This window comes from Penicillium roqueforti (genome assembly GCF_015533775.1).
Source record: "Penicillium roqueforti strain LCP96 04111 chromosome Unknown scaffold_29, whole genome shotgun sequence".
Taxonomy (NCBI): Eukaryota; Fungi; Ascomycota; class Eurotiomycetes; order Eurotiales; family Aspergillaceae; genus Penicillium; species Penicillium roqueforti.
Window position 1 is genome coordinate 98,569 of NW_024067593.1, and position 22,698 is coordinate 121,266.

The 22,698-nt window shown below is 51.3% G+C and overlaps 9 protein-coding genes across 9 annotated transcripts; 4 read left to right on the top strand and 5 right to left on the bottom strand.

Annotated features, from left to right (window-relative positions):
* Positions 1-49: 49 nt before the first annotated feature.
* Positions 50-1,963, bottom strand: LCP9604111_8102 (uncharacterized protein; the record flags this gene model as incomplete). Its single annotated transcript, XM_039076209.1, has 2 exons — positions 50-1,672; positions 1,730-1,963. 2 exons carry the CDS (start codon positions 1,961-1,963, stop codon positions 50-52), a joined length of 1,857 nt encoding a protein of 618 aa, XP_038925881.1.
* Positions 1,964-2,149: 186 nt separating this feature from the next.
* Positions 2,150-2,837, top strand: LCP9604111_8103 (HD domain-containing protein; the record flags this gene model as incomplete). Its single annotated transcript, XM_039076210.1, has 2 exons — positions 2,150-2,186; positions 2,236-2,837. 2 exons carry the CDS (start codon positions 2,150-2,152, stop codon positions 2,835-2,837), a joined length of 639 nt encoding a protein of 212 aa, XP_038925882.1.
* Positions 2,838-3,303: 466 nt separating this feature from the next.
* LCP9604111_8104 (HIT family protein) lies at positions 3,304-4,011 on the bottom strand (the record flags this gene model as incomplete). The annotated part of the gene is made up of 2 exons (XM_039076211.1): positions 3,304-3,819; positions 3,949-4,011. 2 exons carry the CDS (start codon positions 4,009-4,011, stop codon positions 3,304-3,306), a joined length of 579 nt encoding a protein of 192 aa, XP_038925883.1.
* A 356-nt stretch (positions 4,012-4,367) lies between these two features.
* Positions 4,368-6,196, bottom strand: LCP9604111_8105 (Mob1 family protein; the record flags this gene model as incomplete). The annotated part of the gene is made up of 2 exons (XM_039076212.1): positions 4,368-5,918; positions 5,966-6,196. 2 exons carry the CDS (start codon positions 6,194-6,196, stop codon positions 4,368-4,370), a joined length of 1,782 nt encoding a protein of 593 aa, XP_038925884.1.
* Positions 6,197-6,481: 285 nt separating this feature from the next.
* On the top strand, positions 6,482-7,918 carry LCP9604111_8106 (CobW family GTP-binding protein; the record flags this gene model as incomplete). Its single annotated transcript, XM_039076213.1, has 5 exons — positions 6,482-6,605; positions 6,667-6,750; positions 6,807-6,818; positions 6,872-7,479; positions 7,553-7,918. The coding sequence occupies 5 exons, from the start codon at positions 6,482-6,484 to the stop codon at positions 7,916-7,918; spliced, it is 1,194 nt and encodes a 397-aa protein (XP_038925885.1).
* A 644-nt stretch (positions 7,919-8,562) lies between these two features.
* LCP9604111_8107 (uncharacterized protein) lies at positions 8,563-12,216 on the bottom strand (the record flags this gene model as incomplete). The annotated part of the gene is made up of 1 exon (XM_039076214.1): positions 8,563-12,216. The coding sequence occupies one exon, from the start codon at positions 12,214-12,216 to the stop codon at positions 8,563-8,565; it is 3,654 nt and encodes a 1,217-aa protein (XP_038925886.1).
* A 997-nt stretch (positions 12,217-13,213) lies between these two features.
* On the bottom strand, positions 13,214-16,681 carry LCP9604111_8108 (endopeptidase La; the record flags this gene model as incomplete). Its single annotated transcript, XM_039076215.1, has 3 exons — positions 13,214-13,369; positions 13,428-13,645; positions 13,705-16,681. The coding sequence occupies 3 exons, from the start codon at positions 16,679-16,681 to the stop codon at positions 13,214-13,216; spliced, it is 3,351 nt and encodes a 1,116-aa protein (XP_038925887.1).
* A 413-nt stretch (positions 16,682-17,094) lies between these two features.
* On the top strand, positions 17,095-18,873 carry LCP9604111_8109 (putative mitochondrial DnaJ chaperone (Mdj1); the record flags this gene model as incomplete). Its single annotated transcript, XM_039076216.1, has 3 exons — positions 17,095-17,304; positions 17,370-18,619; positions 18,678-18,873. 3 exons carry the CDS (start codon positions 17,095-17,097, stop codon positions 18,871-18,873), a joined length of 1,656 nt encoding a protein of 551 aa, XP_038925888.1.
* A 603-nt stretch (positions 18,874-19,476) lies between these two features.
* On the top strand, positions 19,477-22,610 carry bro1 (putative signal transduction protein BroA; the record flags this gene model as incomplete). The annotated part of the gene is made up of 3 exons (XM_039076218.1): positions 19,477-19,754; positions 19,808-21,395; positions 21,447-22,610. The coding sequence occupies 3 exons, from the start codon at positions 19,477-19,479 to the stop codon at positions 22,608-22,610; spliced, it is 3,030 nt and encodes a 1,009-aa protein (XP_038925889.1).
* Between the last annotated feature and the right edge of the window lie 88 nt (positions 22,611-22,698).

Consider the following 22,698-nt stretch of genomic DNA (forward strand, 5'->3'; position numbering starts at 1 on the left):
GATCCAGGTATGTATAGGTACATATGTATAATTTGACTAATTTCACAACCTACCGCCTCAATCGAGGAGCAGCTAGAGGCGAATCAATATGCCCCCACTCAAAATCTTCACTCTCATCCCCATCATCATAATAATCCAAATCAAAACTATCCTCCTCAGAAGAGGGGCCGACATGCACAGCCGGTGACGAGATAGGACTAAGTGCCACACGCGGCCGGGACTTGAAGACACTTGCGTACTCAGCATCTTCCTCAAAGAGCCGATCCTGCGGCGTCGAAGCACGCGAGATATCATCCCTTGAATGAGCTGAGTGCGTGGAAGCCTTTCGCGGAGTGATGAACTGGTTGACTGGGAAGGAAGGGCGGGGTCTGCGTCGTCGTCGTGGCGCTTCGTGGGCCACGGGTGGGAGGAGAGACATTGATCTGCGCGTGCGCTCGGCCAAGGTATCGGAGCGCTTGATGGGTTCTGGAGCTGGTTCCTCGTCAGACGAGGCGAGGTCTGGGGAGAGCCGGACGGTTGGGGGCGAGCGTTGAATATGTTCTGATTCTGATTCTGGATGTGGCTTGGGCTCGGGCTCGGTCTCAGGCTCTGAACGGAGCCCTGTGGTTTCCAAGTCTGGTGAATGACCTGGGGTGTGGTAGTCTTCTGCTACTGTTGATGGCGAGCTGACAATCTCCGACAAGCTTCTGAATTGTAGTTTGCTGCTCTTTCTAACCTCTGGTGTAAAACCTGCAGGCTTGACGCGGGATTTTCCATTGATGCGGGAGAGCGCCTCATTTACAGAGGAAAGGAGATATTTATCCGGCCCTTTCAACGTCCGCCCGCGATCCCCAGGCTGACGAACAGCTTTGGATATACTAGCAATTGTGAGAGACTGGTGATCCCGGAATAACACACGTGGTTCTTTAGCAGAGGCTGTGCTCGTTTCGTCGGTACCTCTTTCCTTTGAGAGGGACTTGTTATATTCGTGCCACTTGTGCAGTCGACTTCGTTGGGCCAGAACGCGAGCCTCCAAATCAAGGACTAGATCCTGCTTCAAGCCACTGCTGTAACTGTCCACATTCGAGTTCTTTGCCTGCATCCATGCCGCCGAGAAAGGGAGTTCCAGAAAAGCGTCGGCGGTGCTTTGTGATCCGCCTTGGAGCAGTGCAGCGGCCCATTCCTCGCTGCCTAGCCAATTTGTTTGTAACTCACGCACCATCTCGGGATCACTCTGCATATCATTCATACGACCTCCTGAGCCTTGATCCGCACGTTCGGTCAGCTCCACCCCTTTATCATCCAGCAGCTTCGAGAACCGGTCATACGCCTCTTGAACTCGGGCATGGCGTTCTCCCACAGAACCGAGAGATGCTTGGTGGGCAAGAATGAGCGGCAGGAGAGTCCGGTAGTCGGTCGGGGTCATGGCTGACGTGGTCGAAAGTCTCATCGCAGGATTCCAAACCATCTCGTTTGCGGACACCGCCACAACTTTACGGAGAACGGCCGCGGAGAAGCTAGCAAGGAGCTCCTCGAATTTATCGCCCTTGCAATCATCCAGCATGGTTTTGCGAAGGACAATCTCCCTTCCCAGATCGCCATTCTTTTTCAATTCGCCTAGGCATCGAAATAAAGCCGCGCGGAGGTTGACGGACTGTAGAGGCTCTAACGGGGGGAAGAAGGGTCGGAGTTTCTGTAGGGGATGTCAGCCAAGTTCACGAATTGGAGGCTTGTGATTGAGTAACTGTACATTGTGAGCGCTCTCTGGATCCCAAATTGCGTAGAGGTGATACAAGGCCCATTCTATCAGTCGGATTCGGTTTCGTTGGTTCTGTGGTGTCGGGCTCAAGGTGGGGAGAGATATACCCGGCCAATCCTCGCGTTGGTCCAGATGCAATAGCTTTAGACTGCGAATAAACACATCCAAATGTGAGGGACCCGGCCAGTCTAGGGGTTTCGGCCGAACAGGCCTTGTTGCAGCCATCCTGTGTGGAAGGGGACTTTAGTAAACAGGCGGCGGAGAGTAAACATAGATAAGGAAGGTTTGCACTGTTTGCAGCGCCTATCAGACCCGCCTTTATTGTAGATTGTTTTTCCCCTCCTCAATTGTCCTCTTTACTTGTGCTGCGTTCTTCCTCTCGGTCATTCTCTCTCTTCAATAACATCAGCCATGGCGTCCGACGCTCCTGAATGGAGCCCCGAGACCGGTAAGCCTCTAACTCCTCTTTTCAGACTATGCAAAGCTAATATCCGTAGTGCTCTCTACCCTCCCCTACCGTCCAGAAGAGAACTCTACCTCACCCGTCCCCTTCTTCCACTTGATTGAGCGCCTCAAGACCACCAAGCGCGAGGGCTGGCGCCGCTTCGGTATCAATGGAGAGTCCATCTCCGACCATATGTATCGCATGTCGATCATGACCATGATGGCCCCGCCGTCCCTGGCAACCAAGATAAACATCCCGCACTGCACAAAGATGGCCTTGATCCACGACATGGCCGAGGCGCTTGTCGGCGATATCACTCCAGTCGACTACCACATCCCCAAGGCCGAGAAGGCTCGCCGCGAGGCCTCCGTTATGGAATACATCGCTACTACCCTCCTCGACAAGGTCCCCGGAGGCGCCTTCTCGGGCGGGAAAATCAAGGAAATCTTTGAGGAATACGAGAAGGATGAGACTCTTGAGGCCCACTTCGTGCATGACATCGACAAGATGGAGCTCCTGTTGCAAATGGTTGAGTATGAGCGTTCGGACAAGGTTGATCTCACCGAATTCACCCACGTCGCCTCGCGCATTCGGTTGCCCGAGATTCAGGCCTGGGCTGCGGAGGTCATTCAGGAAAGGCCGAAGAAGGCATAAATATGCATGCAGCTTGCGCATTATTGCAGGGAATGGGTGACGGGGGAGTTGGCATGCACTGGGCTTGTTTGAAAGACCCATTGCATTTTTGGCGTTTGTTTCTTCATTTTTACATTTGCATTTCATTTTTCCGGGTACTTTAGATACCATAGAGGACGAATCACGAGAGCACATGGTTACTACAGGGCTATTTCACTAAACTTGGTTATCTGGTAAGTACGTGTAGCTCTGCCTCGGCAACTTCTATGCAGCTTTTCCAGTCTTCAATTCAATACGAATGAGGGAGGAACACGATTGATTATTTAACCTTATAATACAGTCGATCCAACCAAAGTTCAACCGTGCCACAAGACCGCAGCTTCTACCTGGAACTTCTATGTCCGCGAGCAATTGAAGCTTCGGTAGAGGGAATAACCTCAAATATACACAATTGCCTCGGACCTTCATATCCAAGACATAGACCCAATTAATCAAGAGGCTCATTCTCCATTTCCCTCGCCAAAATATCAGCCTCAGCCTTCATTTCATCTTCACTGCGAGGCTTGCGCGACTCATTATCCACAACCGGGAGCCTAGATCTCCTCCCCGAATTCGCAGACTGGTCACCCTCTTCCGTAGGAGCAGCATTCTTAAACGCGTTCCCCAAATCCCCCTCCTGCCCATCTAGCAAGTCATAAATCGCATCCATGCCACCGGCATGATCTAAATCCGCCGACTTGCGCGGGATTATATGCGCATGGACATGCGGCACGCTCTGGCCGGCGTCTGCGCCGTCCTGAATGGCGATGTTCAAGCTTGTGGCACCGTATACGCGCTCGACCATCCGACCCACGCGTCGGACTGTTAGGAAGAGGTCGCTTGTTTCGTCTGGGGTGAGATCTGTGACGCGGGGGACGACGCGGCGTGGTGAGACTAGGACGTGGCCTGGGAGGATTGGTTTCAGGTTTACCAGGGCGAAGGTTAGGGACGTTGTGTAGAAGACCTGTTGGTGTGTTGGCGTTAGTTGTGTTCATGGTTATGGTTGTACTTGTGTCTATGGCTAGTTCTGTGATATAACGTGGTTGGTGTTGGTTGAGAAGACTGGGGGTTGAGTGGATCATGAGCAATTTACCTGTGGTGTGACAATGAAGGAGCCAAAGTAGATTGGCGCTGTGGTAGCTTTGAGAGCTGGCATTTTGGAGTTGGATATGGGATATTGAGGTGAATAAGAAGGTTGTCAACTTATCCCCGGTAGCTTTTCGGTGATGTCGGACGATGTGTTGATAAGCGCTTATCAGATCAATCTCGAAACCACACCTCGGGACTCCGAGGTCCCCTTCACCCGCGGACTACATTCCTTGTTTTATCCATGAATATATAGAAAGCACAGGAAAATGGGTATCATTGACATTGGTCATAAACAATATCCTGAACTATATTACAAAAAAGTATCTGGTAGGTAAAGAATTGCGACTCATCGCTGATCAAGGGTAAGAATACATACAAACAGTCGTGTAACATTGGCATGAAAGGTTCGAGAGAGTTTTGATATCACGACTCCTCCTCCTTCTCTGGCTCGTGTTTGGTTTCGGGGGCAACATAAGGCTCTTCTACCGCCTCGACCGCCTCTTTGAGCTCTTCAGCTGGAGTCTCCTCTTCGTGGGAAGTTGTATTTTCATCGCCTTCCGTAGCATGCTTGTTGATGGCCGATTCTGTGTTTGTGGCCGGCTCTTCGGAGGAAGACTCCTCAGTCTGCTCGGTCTGCTCGGTCTGCTCAACCTGCTCACTATTCTCCTGTTCTTCGGCAGTTTCAGATGGCTGCTCATGGATTTCTTGCGGTGGCTGTTCCTGAGGTTCCTCAACTAGCCCTTCAGAGGATTCTTCCACATCGACAATTGGCTCATCCGCGACGGTACGTTCCCCTGGAGTCCGTATTTCCAAAACAGAAACAGGCCGCGGTTCAAGCGATTGCTTCAGGGGCTCATGCAATGACGATGACGTAATCTCTTCCAGATCCTCCGCATCCTCCGCGATAGTTGTAACACGCGATCCTGTGGAGGGACTGTGCTTATGGCGACGGGTGGTCGCGCCAGTGAGGAGCGCCGGGTCTTGACTCTCCACAGCAGTACCGAATGTGTTATCACTTTCCTTGCGTAGAATGGTGAAACGGTTGTTGCTGTTGGCAGGTTTTTCCTTGGTTTCTTTTCCCTCGACCTCCTCCCTCCTTTTCTTGGCCGCTTCCCTTTTCTGGGCTGCGGCGGCTTCATCAGGTCCTCCGGCCTTAAGGGGGATTGTGTAATCCGAGACAAGGTTGTAGTAAACACAAACGGTCTTGAAAAAGACGTACAAACCACCATGATTATCTACTTTCGAAAACACAGCAGGATGCCGGTACCATGCGTGCGCAAAGAAACGGTAAAGGCGGCGGAAGATATCATGCAAGCGGTTTCTGGTGTTCTGATCGCCTGACAATCTAAGTCGGCTAGGGAAAATCTTCTCCGAGGTGAGAATATTCATGGCCCAGTCCAGAGTATGGCAGCAATAGTCAATCGCGCAGCAGTATTTGGCTTCCGGGTGTCCTGCGCCCGCGCAAATGTACTGCCAATCGTTGACTCGCATCTCGGGACAAGTTTGCGACGAGCAGGGCGGGCTTTCAGAGAAAAAGCCCTCGATCAGGCGGTTGGCTTCTATAGTGAAGAAGCGGCACAGTTCGTATTTCCAGACCGTCTCCTCGAATCCCTTCGGGGGTTTTGTCAGCTCATTCGCAACCTCGCTCCCCGGTCTTGACGGCTCTTTCGCCATCTCGATCCCTGAGGGTTCTGTCGGCTCTTCCGCAACCTCGCTCGTCAGGTCCATCTTGTCAAATCCTTTGGGGTTCTGCTTATTGTATTCCCCCAGAAGCACATTGTATTCCTTCATAAGCACATCGTAGTTCGGGTCCGCCTTGTCAGATGCTTTAAGCTTCTGCTCAGTGTACTCCTTCATAAGCACCTCGTGCTTCTCCATAAGCACATCGTACTTCTCCTTGAGTTTAGTGTACTGGGGCGCAAGCTTATTGAACTGGGCTTTGAGGTGTTCCTGGAGCTGGAATGGAGAATCAAGCTGTATTTATCAGTAATGTCCAAAATATCCAGTGGAGAGCAACTAACCTGTGAAAGGGGAACCACTGGTGGACCAGATGCCATGTTGGCGGATTTGGTCCCTGGCCGGATTCTGCGCGTCGAGCCATCATTTTGTCCCATCGCGACGCCAAGCAGGTCTGTATCTTTGGCAAAGGAGTCGCCAACCGATGGCGACTGAGGCCCAAACTGAACCTCAGTAAATGGAGGAGGACTGGGAAGCCGCGGGGAGCTTGACGGGGAGACTCCCGCAGCAGTCATGACGACAGTAAAACGAGGGCGCTAGATGAAATGAGAGAAACCGAGAAACAGAAAAAGAGTGAATGGTCTCTAGAGGCCCTGTCAAACTGTGTTAATGAGAGCAAAGGTCGAGTATGGAGAGCAAGCATAGACGCTAAAGATGACCATCAACATAACAACCGCTGACCGCCCGAGCCCTGTACCCTAACGTCTACTTTGGGAAACAACGTCATCCGCCGCATCTACGAGGTTTCTTCAGACTCTGTTCTTCTACGTATTTACGCAACATTCAAAGACTAGCACATTATGTCTGCCAATTTTGAAGATGAGGATGCTCCTCCGGAGCTTATCGATGTGTCTGCAACGCCAGCAGACCAAACATCGGTAGATGAAGAACCAACAGCTCGCGTGCCCATCACCCTGATTACTGGTATGATTGAATAGAGTGCATATTGATTTAAGTAATAAAATGAGACTAATACGCCGATTAGGCTACCTGGGGGCGGGGAAAACGACTCTCTTGAATTATATCCTGACAGAGAAACACGGCAAGAAAATTGCGGTGATCATGAACGGTTCGTCTATTACACCGGGCTGTGAGATATGATACACGTCGCTAATGAATTTCCAGAATTTGGTGACTGTAAGGTGTCCAATCAAAGGACTAAAAACTTACATTCTAACATTATCACAAAGCAATGGATATTGAAAAACCAATGACAGTAAACCAGGGCGGCCAAGAAGTGACCGAGTGGATGGAAGTTGGAAATGGCTGCATCTGCTGCTCCGTGAAAGACTCAGGCGTAATGGCTATCGAGTCATTGATGGAACGCCGCGGTACCTTCGATTACATCCTTCTAGAGACCACTGGTCTTGCCGACCCGGGCAACATCGCCCCAATCTTCTGGATGGACGAAGGACTAGGCAGCTCTATCTACCTCGATGGAATTGTCACTCTTGTCGACGCAAAGAACATCATGCGCTTGCTGGATGAGCCGGCGCCTGAAGAGAAGGCCGAGTCGCATGACGTGCACCACGACCACGGTTCTGGCCCTGTTCTGTCAATGGCGCATATGCAGATCTCACATGCGGATGTGGTGATCCTCAACAAAACGGATCTCGTCACAGACGAGGAGCTGGAGGCTGTGCGAGATCGTGTTGCCTCTATTAACAGCGTGGCTAAGATTCATGTGACAGATCATAGTCGGACGCCGCAGATTGAGGGCGTTGTGTTGGATTTGCATGCTTATGATCACCTGGCGGATTTGGACTTCAGTAAGAAGGGACATAGCCATATGGACCCGGTATGTTTATATCCTCTTCTGTTTCCTGCTTGTTGCAAACAGGGAATGCAATCATGATTCTAACTATAACCAGGCAATTTCTACTATTGCGATCGTTACTCCTCCGATCCCGGCAGATAAGGTGAACTGTGTGGATGCCTGGCTGCGCTCTGTCTTGTGGGATACAACGTTCCCTGCGCCTGCGAAATCAGTCTCATCCGAACCACACCCCGTAGACTTTGAGGTTCATCGGTTAAAAGGTATACTGATCCTGGATAATGGGAAAAGCAGAATCATCCAAGCCGTGCGGGATGTATTCGAGATTCGAGATGCGGAGCCTATAGATACCGAGGATAAGTCTAAACCACTTCAGTGCAAAATTGTGCTGATTGGACGAGGACTAGGGCCAAGTGCAGAGCCTTGGCGGGAGAGTTTTGAATCTTGTTTGGTTGCCAAATGAGGAGAGTGCATTGTCTATGATCAAGCATAAAGAAATCATTGCTCCATGGAAGGAGATAGCAGGGCCTATTTACGGTTAGAATGCGAAAGTCAGTCCTAGCCAACAATTGCATTGCCAAATAACGAAAAAAAGAAATAATACAGCCCTGTCAGACAAGAAGAGGTATAAAAAAATCCCATCAATATACATCGACTTCCCGGGTGAGAACACCAGAACGCAGAACGAGGGCCTCCGACAAACCATAGAATAGACAACAAGGAAATTAAAGAGAGCACAAAAGAGACAGGGGAAAACAAAAGAAAAGCTGTTACCCTAGCAAAAACCAATTAAAATCCGCCAAAATGCAAAGAAGAAAAAAACAAAGGACTTTTTAGGACTCCAGGTTCGCCCGCCATCGGTATAATGCTTCCAAAAGCTGAATAACACGAGGCAAACGACGAGGCATAAACTGTACAAGCAGAGCAAATCAAAAGGGTATCGAGTGCTCGGCCCCGAATATGGGGCTCGTTCGGAGAAATGGGTCGTGGCGTCGTCGGCCAATGTAGCAAGATTGTTTTGTAAAAATATTAGTGATCTTGCGTTGGTTCGAGGTGTGAACTTGCCTATCAGGGCGAAGTTGTTTGTGCGGGGGGATGTATTTGCGACTATATTCGATTCGAGGAAAAACGTGCCTGGCTCAAAATGCCCGGTTTGGCCTGACTTGAAGGTGAGCCATGAACCCCAAGATAAGTCGAACTAGGCGTTGAATTTGGGTGGGCGGGACTGATTGGCAATCTCGAACCCAGCAGATTTGAGTTGGAGTTCAGTGAATGTTCATTCTCCTGCGGTTCGATGGGGTTGGAGTATTTTTTGGCGCTCTCTTGCTTCTTTGAAGTCTGAGGGTTGAGGGATGAGACTGACCCTAATGGCATTGTCGAGGTGGACTTGACATCTGGATTATTTGCAGATGGGTTTTCCCATGGCCGTCTTAGCAGTCCAATTCCAACGACAGATGGACTTGTAGCGAATGGTAGAGGGCCAATGGAAGCCCCGGTGTGGCGGAGGTGGGAAATGTGCATTGAGGGAAGTCGAGGTGGTGTTGACGGTAATGTGGGTGTGATATCGTTTTCATAGAGCATATCCGGCTTTGGTGGCTCAGTAGGAGAAGGGCCCTGTGATGAAGGGGAACTTGGAGTGTTGATGGGAGTCACGGAAGAACGGAATGTTGGGCTGATAGGCAATTCCGAACGGGCCAGACTTGATGTGGAGGGCGATGGCTCGGTAAGTTTGGGTTTAATACCGGTGTTTGCACACGGTGAATTCGTATAAGTTTGCTTCGGTGGCTCGATAGGAGAAGATTTCACTGATTGAGGGACGCTTGGAAGCTCGGGTGAAGGCTCAGAGCGAGCTAGAGTAGGATTGGCCGACGATGTCGGGCGAAGCTGGGAAGATGTTGAGTTGGATTGTGTTGTGGGTATAGGCTTGGTACAGGTGGTAGCCTCTGCACGTGGTCGATTGAAGTTATCCTGCCTTAACGGTTCGACAGGCAAAGAGTTCAGCGATGAAGTGGTGCCCAAAGCGCCGAGGGAAGTTTTAGAAGAATGGAAAGTAGGGCTGATAGGTAGTTCCGAGAGAGATGGAGATGATAATGAGGGCAATGGCTCAGTTGATTTAGGTTCGGTTTCGACATTTGCGCATGGTAAGTCTGCATTCTTCTCCTTTGGTGAGTCGATAGGAGAAGCTTTCCCAAATCGAAGGCTAATAAAACCCTCAGAGTCACGGAAGTTAGGGCTGAGGGGCAAAGATGAGGATTCAAGGTCATCCTGGTCATTGGCGAACTTCGCACATGGCCGATCCACACCGTCTTGCTTTGCTTGCTTAATTGAAGACGGAATTGTCGAAAAAGGGATGTCCTGAGTGCCACTTGATTTACTGGAGTCACGCAAAGTAGGGTTAATTGGCAAAGCTGAGGCTTCAAGTTTACCCTCGTCATTGGCGGCCTTTGGACTGGGTGGGTTGAGAGCGTTCTGGTTCTGCGATTCAGCAAGACATGTGCTGACGGGGGGCGGGAGTGAAGGTGCGGTAATTGGAGAGCCCCTACGATAGGTCGGCTCATTGAGTGTCTCTTGCTGATTATTCATAGGGGCACTTTCGAGATAGACAGGCTCATTTGGAAAGGCCGATAGTTCCACTGGCTGGTTGTGGAAGCCATTGTCCATTGACCTTGTCTGAGAAACTGGAGCAGCTTCTGGATTCTGACTATAAGAAGGTGGGTAAAGTGACGAGCCATCATTGAATTGGCGGGAGAAATCCATGTACTCGTCATGGCTGTGAGGTTCGTGGTGATTCAAGGTAGAGGAAGAAGATGGCTTAGATGAGAACCCCATGTCTCCATTCGATTCTGCGAGAGGTATTGTTGATCGCTGGAGGAGGTCGTGATTTTCAGAGAATATGGAGTGCTGCAGATTACCGTAGGAATCTTCCGAAAATTCCTTTTCGGAGTAATAGTGGCCATCTTGCTGCATCATTCCCGGCTGAGGCTGAGCCCAGTTCCTGATTGGTAAGTGCCTGGACTCGTTGGCAATGTCCTCCAGTGACCGAACAGGCGTTGATACCCGTGCTTCCGGCAGTGGGGGGAACATTGAGAAAAGCTCTTTCGCAGAGAGCCTATGTCGCGGAGTCGGGCTTAAACAGATGTCCACTATCCGTCGGTAATAGTCTGGAATCTTCGCGTCGTCGCCCATTCTAAGAGGTCGCGGTTGTCGTTCAGGTTCGTCCTCCTCCATCGCCAATGCCCACAGCGTCATGCCCAGTTGGAAGAGATCTGTCTTGACGCCAATATACATGGAGATGCGCTGGTTGCTCTCGATCTTAGCGGCGATTTCCGGCGGCTCCCATCCCACTGGACATCCCCTGCGGTTGATATCAATGATTTTGGCGTTGTCGTCTGCATCCACCACAATGTTCGCGAGGGTGAAATCGCCCTGCACGTAGCCCGATTCGTGGATCTCACAAAGACCCTGGACAATCTGCTTTGCCCATCGTTCGCGTCGTGCAAAGCTCGTTTTTCCGCGTTGCTCATACAGAATGTCTACCAGTGCGCCATTTTCTGCATAGCTAATCAGCAAGCCCTTGACAACACCTCGCCACTCATCGACAACGATTCCTTCCACCTGGATCACACTTGGACGGTCTTTTAGCGCATGCAAAGCGTTAATCTCGTAAAGGAACTCGTCCACAGTGTCGGGGCCCGGTATTTCCTTCTTGATAAAAAAACGTCCGTCCAGGTTTATTTTGTAAACAAAGCCGGATAAATGAGATTCGAAATGCAACAAGTCCTCGGGGATCATAGGGGCATTGACCAAATGCCTCACACTGGAGATAGGCGGGTATGGGATTGTTTCGTTTACGTCCTCCGTCACATGAACATGTAAGCGGCCATCGCTCGTCTCGAGCCTGAGATTCGTGACACCTTCATAGAATTGGATCGCAAGAAGGGACTCGCGAATGGATTCGTAGATGCGCGCGCATTTGTCGCGTTGATACCGCAGCTCCTTCAATTCCCGCTCCAGTGAATAGGGTGGTGCATCGTGGTAATCGCAGGAAATCGTTACTCGGCGCCATCGGTTCGGTGTCTCCGCGTACGTCACAAAGAATTTCTCTCGCTCTGTCCCATCTCGGAAGTGCATGCTCAGGTTCAAAATCCACCGTTGTTCCAGCTCCATCTCCAGATCGATTGAGCCGTCATCTTCCTCCTCTGGCACCCCGAAATTATCCGTCTCCATTCCCGAATAGGGATGCGTATTTACTGGGATATCGTCAATCTCGTGGGCATCGTTCGTTTCGGATTCTGGTTCGGGAGGGTCATCGACCGTGGTTGTGGGCGTCGGGCCGAGCCACTGAACTTCGGGCGCGGACAGTCTGGGGCCCACGGTGGGCGGTGGAGACCTACTTCTCTGGGTGGTCAAGGGGCGGCGGTCGGCGGAGAGGGCACGGCGATGATCAGGTTCTCGAGGAGCCAGTCGCTCGAGATCGGAGCTTTGTCGTTTAAAGGGGGTGGCTCGGGGTAGACCGACGCCAACTTTTCGCGAGAGTCGACGTGTTAAATTGTCTTGTTTGGTACGCGAGTTGTCAGAAGAAGGGCGGGGGGAAATCTCGTCTTGACTCTCCCCGGCAGACGTGTCTCGATGATCGTCGCGGCCCTGCCATAATTTTCGCAATCCCAACCGGTGCCACATGCTCTGCTTTGGCGGATTTCCGCCTTTGTCGTCCAAAGCCAGCCGCGTCGGGCTACGGGAGTTGGGAACAGAGATGGCCATACGGCAAGCCGCTCTGTCGTGCAAGGAACGACTCGAACACCCCGCTGGCTGATTCTCCGATGTCCATAAGAATTGAGACAGGGTCAAGGAGGTAGGAAAGTTAGGTGTCGCACTGACACGATTTTCGTCCCACCAGTTCCAAATAGTCTCCTTTTAGTTCGAAGAGTTGGAAGGTTCACTTCGAGGTCCAACGTCCAAGTGTCGCACAACGTCGGGCTGCAATGGGCGAGGCTGGGAGACCGGTCCAGTACAAGCTCATAAGGTAAAAGGGCGGGTGCAAAAGGAGGAGAGAATATGTCGGTCAAGACGAAATTTCTTTAGATATAAGTGGTTTTCTTTTTCTTTTTTTTTTCCCTCTAAATTTTCTCCCCTAAGGAATCGCCTGCAGCCGTTTGATAGCGGTGATGAGATGCTTCCGCTGCAAGGCTTCGAAATGTTTGGAGGCAAAAGGACCTTGCAGGAGATCAATCAGAAGCCCTTCTAAGGGACACAAGGGTGAGGGAGTAAAAAATCGAGTAAAGATATGATTCATCGAATGGCGCACAGATCAAAAATTCGAGAATGCGTTGCGGCCTGACCCTTATGCCTGATTGGGGGCTCCGTTCACGCCCTGTTTGTTTGGCGTCAATCTATATGACACGACAGCAGCCCTAAATCGGGATACATTAATATGACTCGATAATACGGAGTGCATGTGAGGCCTGCATTATCTTTGCATTATCGCTGGCAATAGCACTATAGACTATACATGTACCTTACTAGGACACCTCCTGCTTTGAGTGGAGTAATCTTTTTTTGGCTCTCGCTCTAATCCATACAGCTCTCACATGGGAAAAGGTCTACTAGCAGTCCTTCAACTCCGGCCATGCATTCCGTGTCGGAAGACAAAGACGCCATGTACACAATAAATCACACAAATCCTATACAACGTAAAACACAACAGGTATATACGACATTACCCAAAGAGGAAACCCAAACCCAAATAGGTATCAGCATGCTACTCTTCCTCGACCTCGTGGCTCTCCTTCTTAGGCTTGGCCAATGCTTTTTGCCAGACAGTACGGGCAGCCTCCTGGTCGAGAGTGGGGAAGAGAAGGTCAAACACTTCGGAGTACCAGTTCACCGGGTGGCCTTCAATGCCCTCCTTGATGTTCTAGAGTAAACAGTCAGCTAAAGTAACCACTAAGAATGGAATGATTTTGATGACTCACCTCAGGTAGCTCAAGCCAGTCAGATGTGTTGTCCGCGGGGAAGAGGACTTTTGTGGCACCAGCCCGACGGGCAGCCACAGTCTTCTCTCTCAAGCCTCCAATGCGCAGAACCTTACCAGTTACAGTCAACTCTCCGGTCATGGCAACGGTTGGCTCAAGGGAGTGGTTCAAAGCCAAAGACAACAAGGCGCTAGCCATGGTGATACCGGCAGAGGGTCCTATTGGAATGGTTAGCCGCCGACTTATTACAATATTAACCAACATAAGTTTCACATACCATCCTTTGGGACAGCGCCTTCGGGGCAGTGCAAGTGGACCTTGGCTTTTTCGAAGAACCGGTTCTCGGGGAATTGTCGCGCCATTACAGACTTAGCGAATGAATACGCAATGTGGGTGGACTCCTTCATCACGTTTTGCAGGTTGCCGGTGATTTCGAGCCCGGGGCGCGAGTTGTGATTCAATGCGTTCTCCAGGATACATTCAACGTACAGAGCCGCTCCACCCATGCTGGTCCATGCAAGACCCATGGTGACACCAGGAGGGAACTGGTCGTACAGGCGGTCGGATGTGAAAACAGGAGGTCCAACGTAATCCTTCAAGGTTCCCTTGCCGATGCTGAGATGCACAGTGTCGGGAACCTTGAGAGCCAGTCGAGGGATCTCTGTGGTCGACTTCTCCGGCTCGACCGGAACTTGCGCAGGATCGGCTGGCTCATGTTCCTTTGACTCCTCCTGAGCAGCCTTGCCCGCTTCAGTAAGTGCCGCCTCTTCGGGCAGCACATCCTCGCCTAGGTCTTGGACAATCTTGAAAGCTGCCTTCCGATAGACTTTTTCGATTTGCTTCTTCAGGTTACGGACACCGCTCTCACGGCAATACGACTTGATCAGCTCCTCGATGGCATCCCGTTCAAGGTTCACATCCACATCCTTCAGACCAGTCAGCTCCCGAGCGGCGGGGGCGAGGTATTTCTCAGCAATTGCCATCTTCTCGTCTGCCACGTAGCCGGACAATTCGATTAGTTCCATACGATCCAACAATGGCCGAGGGATAGTGTCAGTCACGTTGGCTGTACAGACGAAGAGGACCTTGGAAAGATCCACAGGAACATCCATGTAGTGGTCTAAGAACGAGTTATTTTGTTCGGGGTCAAGAAGTTCAAGCAAAGCAGAGGACGGATCGCCCTGGTGACCACGCCCAATCTTGTCAACCTCGTCGATCAAGATTAAAGGGTTTTCGGTTTGACACTTCTTGAGAGCTTGGATAATGCGGCCAGGCAGAGCACCAACGTAAGTCCGTCGGTGGCCCTTGATCTCTGCCACGTCGGTCAAACCACCAACGGAGAATCGGTAGTATTGTCTGTTCAGAGCGCGAGCTATGGACTTGCCGATACTGGTCTTTCCAACACCGGGTGGGCCAACAAGGCACAGAATCTTGCCTTCGACAGTTCCACGAAGCTTGCCGACAGCGATGAACTCAAGAATACGATCCTTGACATCCTTCAACCCGTAATGATCCTCATCGAGAACACTGACTGCGTTCTTGACGCCAAAATTTTCCACGCTCTTCTGGCCCCAGGGGATTTGAGTTAGCCAGTCTAGGTAGTTACGAGTGACGTTGAACTCGGATGCAGCGGGCTCGAGGTGTGCCAGCTTGTTGATCTCCTCGTCGAAGACCTTCTTGACGACCTCGGGCATGGCAAGCTTTTCGGCCTTCTCCTTGAACTTCTCGACAAGCTTGTCTTTCCCGTCGGACTCGATACCAAGTTCTCTCTTGATGCCCTTCATTTGCTCCATCAGCCAGTACTCGCGCTGGCGCTTCTGGATCTTGGCCTCGACATCTTTGGTAATCTTGGATTGCAGTTGAGCGTTCATCAATTCTTTCTTTAGAACAACAAGTGCCTTGGGGAGACGCTCCTCGATATTCATTGTCTCAAGAACTTCTTGCATCTCGTGGAGCTCACCGGCAGATACAGCGGCAGCGAAATCAGCCAATTTCGCCGGTTCGTCGCTGAGATTTCCTGGAAATTGATCGGTGTAGAATGCCGAGATTTGGTCGCGGAATAAAGGATTCAAGGTGGCGATCTCTTTGCACACATTGACAATTTCACTGGTTACCGCGCGGATAATTGGATTTTTCTTGTCGAACGGCTCTTCGGTCAAGTTTTCCACGTTGACAAGGCTGACAGGGTATTTTTTCAGGAAGGATGTAGGTTCGTAATGGTCTTTGGGAGTTGGCTCGGGTGCGCCTTCTTCGAAGCTGGCCACGACATCACCTCGCTTTTCGGTCGTCTTGTCTTCTGACGTAGGTGCGGGTGGAGGTGTAGCGGCCTTGGTATGCTCTCCGGGGGGAAGTAGCGACGAGATCTTGATACGCCGGTGGGGATAAAGAACCGCTGTCACACCGCTTGACTCTCCACGAAGAGGATATGCGGCGGTGATTTGAGCGAAAACTCCGGTGTCATAAACGTCGTCCAATTTCTCAATCACGTCACCATCCGCGTTGTCATCCTTGAACAAGAACGCTCCGACATACGGCTGACCCCGTTTCATCATATCCTGGATCGCAGCGGCGACATTTGGGTCGCGAATAGTGATCGCTTTGTAAAAACCGGGGAACAACGGGCGTTTCGCGATGGGAATTGCCATCACCTGTGGGTAAACGTCGGGAACTGCCGGCTTTTGTAAAGCCTTTTCCCCGGAGGCCTTCTTGCCCTTCTTCCCGCTATCATCGTTGCCGCCATGACCGCCGCTGCTTGCGCCGCTAGGCTTGGAGTCGGCCGGACCATCACTTGGTGGGATGGGCGAAGGTGTGTCATTCGAGTTCCCCTTGCTATCTGATGCATTGGCTTCTTTCTTGACTTCCTCTTCCACTCCGCGCTCTTTATCGGATGACCGGTCTTTTCTCCGCGCGGGAGCTACCTGATCTGCGGAAGGGACATGCTTCCCTGAATCGGCTCCCTTCTTCCGCGGTTCAGGTGCCCGTTCCGTTCCCTTATCATCGTGACTGGTTTCGTCCTCTTCCTTTTCTTCCGATTCCTCTTTAGGGTCCTCTGGCGGGGGTTTCTCTCTACGCCGAATGGAGCTTGCAGAGAAGGCGCGGGAAGACGACGGAAGAGAGGCACCGAAGCGGGCCGAAATTAGTGTTGATCGGAATGTTGCATTATATCTCGGTGATGCAAGAAACGGCCGTCGGAGGAGAGGTCGTGGCGTTTGATGGAGTACAGCTCTCCAGGGGAGGGTCTGGCCGCGGAGCATGCTCCTTGAGTATGAAGTGAACGTCCGGGCAATGGAATGAAGGAAATAAGAAAGGATGTAGTGAAGAACCGTGGCAGCCCGTGACACAGCTCCAAGAGGACAGCAATAAGTATTAGATACAAATGGGGAGAGTGGAAGCTGGAATTCCGTAGTCGGAGCACCCGTCCCCATTGCTTCGGTAAGCAACTCTTTCATCATCATCCGGTGACACGTTTTTCCGAGAAACTTCTCTCTGCCGAAGGACTCGAAGCTTCTGTGATCCGGAGAGAAGCTTACATTGGTTTTGAACGTTATTGGTGCTCTAGAGTTCAAACTGTCATTCTTTTTCTTGAATCATTTTCCCTCAAATATCCATCTCCTTTAATTCTTACAACCACCACTGCCGTCCAACCGTTGTTCGGCTATTACTATCCATGAATCCATCCACGGCATTTCCCAAGGCCGCGGCTTTCCCGGCGCGCCTGCTGCGGACCCAGCGACAGTGCTCTAAGCAGACTTCCGGCAATAGCGTTCACTCATCTACGCAAACAAGAAATTACCATGCCACTGTCTCTGCTTCTCCGGCTAGGAGTTTCCGGGAGGGCGTTTGCAAGAGAAAAGAATCTTTGGTGATATCGGCTAGGGTATGTCGTCTCTACGGACTGTCAGGGTTCGGGTTGCTAATAACATATTTTTTTTTTATCGACAGGCCTTCCACACTACATCTCCTCTTGCGGCTGTTCCCGACCCTTACAAGGTCCTCGGTGTGGATAAGAAAGCATCCGCCGGCGACATAAAGAAGGCCTACTACGGCTTGGCCAAGAAGTACCACCCGGATACCAATAAGGATGCCCAGGCCAAAGACAAGTTTGCCGAAGCCCAGACAGCATATGAACTGTTATCTGACGCCCAGAAGCGAGAGAACTATGACCGGTATGGTTCAGCCGCTTTCGATCAGAATGGCGGGTTCAATCCAAACGCTGGCGGCAGCCCATTCTCTGGTGCGGGAGGATTCCATGGCTTTGGTGGTGGTGCCAGTGGTGGCTTTGGCGGCGGATTTTCTGGCGACATCAACTTTGAGGATCTTTTCGGAGCCTTTACCGGAGGAGCGCGGCGTGGACCCCGAGGTGGGCGTAACCCATTCCAAGAACAAATTTTGGTTGGCGAAGATATTGAGGTGCAAACAAACATCTCGTTCATGGATGCTGCGAAGGGCACGTCTCAGGAAATTGTCATCACGCCGTTAACCAAGTGCGGAACCTGCAAAGGTGACGGATTGAAGTCTGGTGCCAAACGGTCCCAATGTCGTCAGTGCAACGGCACAGGTACCCGCGTTCATCTCATGCAGGGAGGCTTCCAAGTCGCCGCCACCTGTGACGCTTGTGGAGGTTCGGGTATGTCTGTTCCCCGGGGATCAGAGTGCGGCTCCTGCAACGGACATGGCGTTGTCCGAGAGCGCAAGACCATCAAGATAGACATCCCCGGCGGTGTCGAAGACGGCATGCGTCTGCGAGTGACCGGTGAAGGTGACTCCCCGCCAACTGGAACGGCTGTTCCCCCTGGTGCTCGCACCCAGCCCGGTGATCTTTACGTCTCCATTCGAGTTGCTCCAGACCATCGCTTCAGCCGCTCCGGGTCCGACATTCTATATACAGCCTCCATTCCCCTCACCACTGCTATCCTTGGTGGCGAGGTGACTATCCCAACTCTCGACAATCAAGTGAAGGTCAAGGTGGCCACCGGTACGGGTACCGGTGACCGGATCACTTTGTCAGGAATGGGCATGAAGAAACTTAATGGCCGTGCTCGCGGTTTCACTCCCAATGGCGATCTCAAGGTCGAATTCAAGGTTGCTATGCCTAAGTACCTGACGGGCAATCAGCGCACCATTTTGGAGGTCCTTGCAGACGAGATGAACGATAAGACAGCGAAGCGGACAATGAATTTCAACAAGGATAGGTAAGATGCACAGTTCGTCGTGGATATTGGCTTTTGTACTAATTGACTACACTTGTAGCCCCTTCTCTACCTCCAGTAGTGCTGAAGATGCCGCCAAGAACGAAGGTTTCCTGAAGTCTGTATGGCATCGACTCACGGAGAAGCATGATGATGGCTCCAAGCCATCCCAGGCTGACTCTAAAGACTCCAACAAGGACACAGAAAAGAAGGATGCTGACGATAGCAGCAAGGATAGCTCGAAGAAGTCGAGCTGAAAATGTAAATCATCATGTACTCTATATCCGTTTGTATTTACCTCACCCATGTCATAGCGCCGGCGATATTGGGGACCTGTTCTGCCCAGGTCTTAGGGGCAGAATACTTGTATTACTATTCTCGAGTGATAGATGCCTTAGAAGCTCTCTACTTCTGACTGTACTGTGATCATTCCCATCTATTAATTATCTTATATTACTCAAAATTCAAATGTTTTGTTCAATGGCGTTCTATGTATTTGTAGTTGAGCGGCTAATTTGGGGTTTGGCGCCCATCGAGGCACAGCCACGGATATCACATCCCACATCTCCCTCCTCCGACATTCCAACACTTCAACACTCTAGGCGACTCTTTTCTTTCCCAAAATACTGCCATTATTGTGTCACCTTCTAGATTGTTTGCATCGAAGAATACCTGATTGGCCGACGTCATTGACGCACTAGGGATCAGGCGCTGACCGTTCCGTCTCCCTTACCCCACAGCCTCGACTCCGACCCCCTCAGACACGGAGCTTCTGACCATCCCTGCCCCGCGTTTTTTTTCTCTCGCCCGGTTTTCGTATTATTGGATGGGAGCATATCGCTCCTGGCAACCATCCGACAATGGCTCAGTCGCCGATGCTATCATGTCCGTTGAAGCAGACCAACGAGATTGATTGGATCCAGCCCCTCAAGGATTACATTCGACAGAGCAATGGCGAGGATCCCGAGCGATACAACCAAGAATGCGCGACTCTCAACCGACTTCGCCAGGACATGAGGGGCGTAGGGAAAGACAGCGCTATCGGTCGTGATCTGTTGTATCGATACTACAGTCAGTTAGAGCTGCTGGACCTCAGATTCCCCATCGATGACAACCACATCAAGATCTCTTTCACATGGTAGGGGTATTTTTCCGGTGTATATTCCGCTTTTGCTTACTATTTTTCTATAGGTACGATGCTTTCACTCATGCGTCTACTTCTCAATTCTCCCTAGCCTTCGAAAAGGCATCCATTATCTTTAACATCTCCGCCATCCTGTGTTGCCATGCTGCCAACCAGAGCCGGGCCGACGATACCGGTCTCAAGACCGCCTATCACTCTTTCCAGGCATCCGCCGGAATGTTTACATATATTAATAAGAACTTCTTACATCCGCCATCAACCGACCTGAAAGAGGACACCATCAAGACACTGATAAATGTCACACTAGCTCAAGCCCAAGAGGTGTTTTTTGAGAAACAAGTGGCAGACCAGAGGAAGCCTGGGCTTTTGGCCAAGCTGGCTGGACAGGCAGCGTACCTCTACTCGCAGGCTGCGGAGATAATGCAAAATTTCGTGGAAAAGAATGTGTTTGACAAGGTCTGGACGGTTGTTGTGCAGACCAAAGCAGCACATATGGGATCAGTAGCATCATATTATCAGGCGGTTGCGGACAGTGAGAGCGGATCTTATGGAATTGCTATTGCTCGTTTACAGATGGCCGATAAGCAGTCCGCCACTGCTCTAAGCTGGGCAAAGACATTCCCCTCGTCGCCTCCAGCGACCTCCAGTCTGACGGCAGAGGCGGGTCCGAACCTCGTGGACCTCGTCAAGCATAATCAAACAAATGTGCAAGCTTTACTTGCCACTATGGTCAAAGACAATGATTTCATCTATCACCAACCGGTCCCTAATGAGGCTGGTCTTTCACCAGTTGCAAGGGTTGCAGCTGCCAAGGCGATACCGGTTAGCGAATTATACCAAGGACAAGATATTACGGAAATCACTGGGCCAGACATCTTCAAAAAACTAGTGCCTGAGAAGGTAACTCAGATCGCCAGTATTTACTCCGAAGAAAAGGACAAGTTGCTTCGAGCTGAGACTGAAAAGGCCGAGACTGCCAGGAGTGAGCTGGCCGCTAGCTTGCTCTCCCTCGACCTGCCAGGCTCTCTCGATGTCTTGAAGGGTGGCATGAACCAGGACATGTCAGTGGACAGTGAGTTCCGTCGCTGGTGTTCAGAACTTGCTGGTCACAGTCCCTTCCGCAGGGCATTCGACGAGTTGCAGGAGCGCAAGCTAGAAGTGCTATCGCAATTAGATGAGTGCTCAAAGCAGCTAGATCTAGAAGAGAGCGTGTGTGAGAAGATGCGATCAAAGTATGGAGCAGATTGGGGCCAGCAACCCAGCTCTCGACTCAATACCACGCTTCGAGGGGATGTCCGATCTTATCGAGATACTATCAACGAGGCCAGCGCAAGTGATTCTCAGTTGTCTTCCACATTTCGGCAGTATGACAGCGATTTTGATGAGATGCGGTCTGCTGGCGAAACGGATGAGGCCGATGTCCTCTTCCAGCGAGCATTGATCAAAGTCCGTTCGAAGCATAGCAAGGGCAAGGACGGTGCCACTAGTCCGGCGGAAGGTACTCTGCTAGATGATGTGTATGATGAGGGTCGTGCCTCTGTTGCAGAGCAGATTGCTAAAGTGGAGGTGATTCTAAAGAAACTCAATCTCGTGGACCGAGAGAGGTCTCAACTGCTCACAGATCTCAAAGCGGCGGTAAGCATCCTAGCGTGTCTGTTCACGAAAAATCTCTAACTCTGTCTTTAGATCCACGCAGATGACATCACGGAATTCTTGATTCTAAACCTGAAGTCGATTGTCGGCCAAGAAACCGAATGCTTCAAAAAACAATTGCCAAAGTTCCTGCCATATCAGAACATACTTGTACAGGCGAATCACAAACAATCATCTTTGATAAAAGAACTCAACAAGCTATACGATGACCTTCGTCGAGATAAAAGAGTTCAATCCGAGAAGTTGAAGTGGGAGTCTATAACAAGACAGCGCAATTCCGTGCTAGCTCGATACAAGAAGGTCTACGAAGCCTTCCATGGGCTCTCGTCGGGTATCAAGCAAGCACGGACTTTTTACAAGGAAATGTGTGAAAATGTCGACAGTCTCCGCAAGAATGTCGAAACTTTCATCAACAACCGCCGGTCAGAAGGTGCGCAGCTTCTCAGTCAGATTGAGCGCGAAAAGGGTGTGGGCAACAGTGCAGACGGTCTCCGCAGGAATCCCGACTCGTTCAACAACCGCGATCAGTCCAGCGGTGTCTCAGAGCAAGAAGACCGCGAGCGAGAGAAGCTCCGCCAGCTGATGGAGCGCCTATCAACGGAACCTCCCTCCGCGGGATCAACAAAACCGCCCTCAAAAGTCAAGTCACCACCCCCGGCGGTTCAAACACCGGCGTATGGAACCACCGGTCCATCCCCAAAGCCGTCACCTCGCTACCCTCCGACCTTGCCAGGCGTGTCCCACTCTCCAGCGCCCTACGGGCAGTACATGGGAGGTGGTCCAGGAGCTTACCCGGCCCAGCATTTCCAGCAAGGTGCCGCAGCTCCCCTATCCGATGGCTACAACCCCATGGCATATCCTTACCAGACCCCCGTGTCCCCACCCCCGAATCGGCAATTTTTCTCTCAAACCCCGGTCCCGTACGGCAGCTACTCAAACTCCGGCACGCCGGCTCCTGGCGCTGGCCCTCAGCCCTCGCACTATATGGCTGCCCAGGGCTATATCCCGCCTCCGCCTCCTCCGCGTCCCCAGCAGACAACCTATCCTCCTACAGCAGGTCCTACATACGCCTCTGGTCCTGGTGGCTATGCGCAGAGCAGACCGTACGGGCACCACAAGACCCCTTCGCAGTCGCAGCCACAGTCGCAGCCCGGCTCCTCCGCCGATCCGTGGGCTGGTCTCAACGCCTGGAAATAACTTGACTTTCCTGTATTGAGATTGCTAATACTGGCTACATGGAACATGTCGAGCAGGGTGGTATATATATCTCGGCGTTTATGAACTT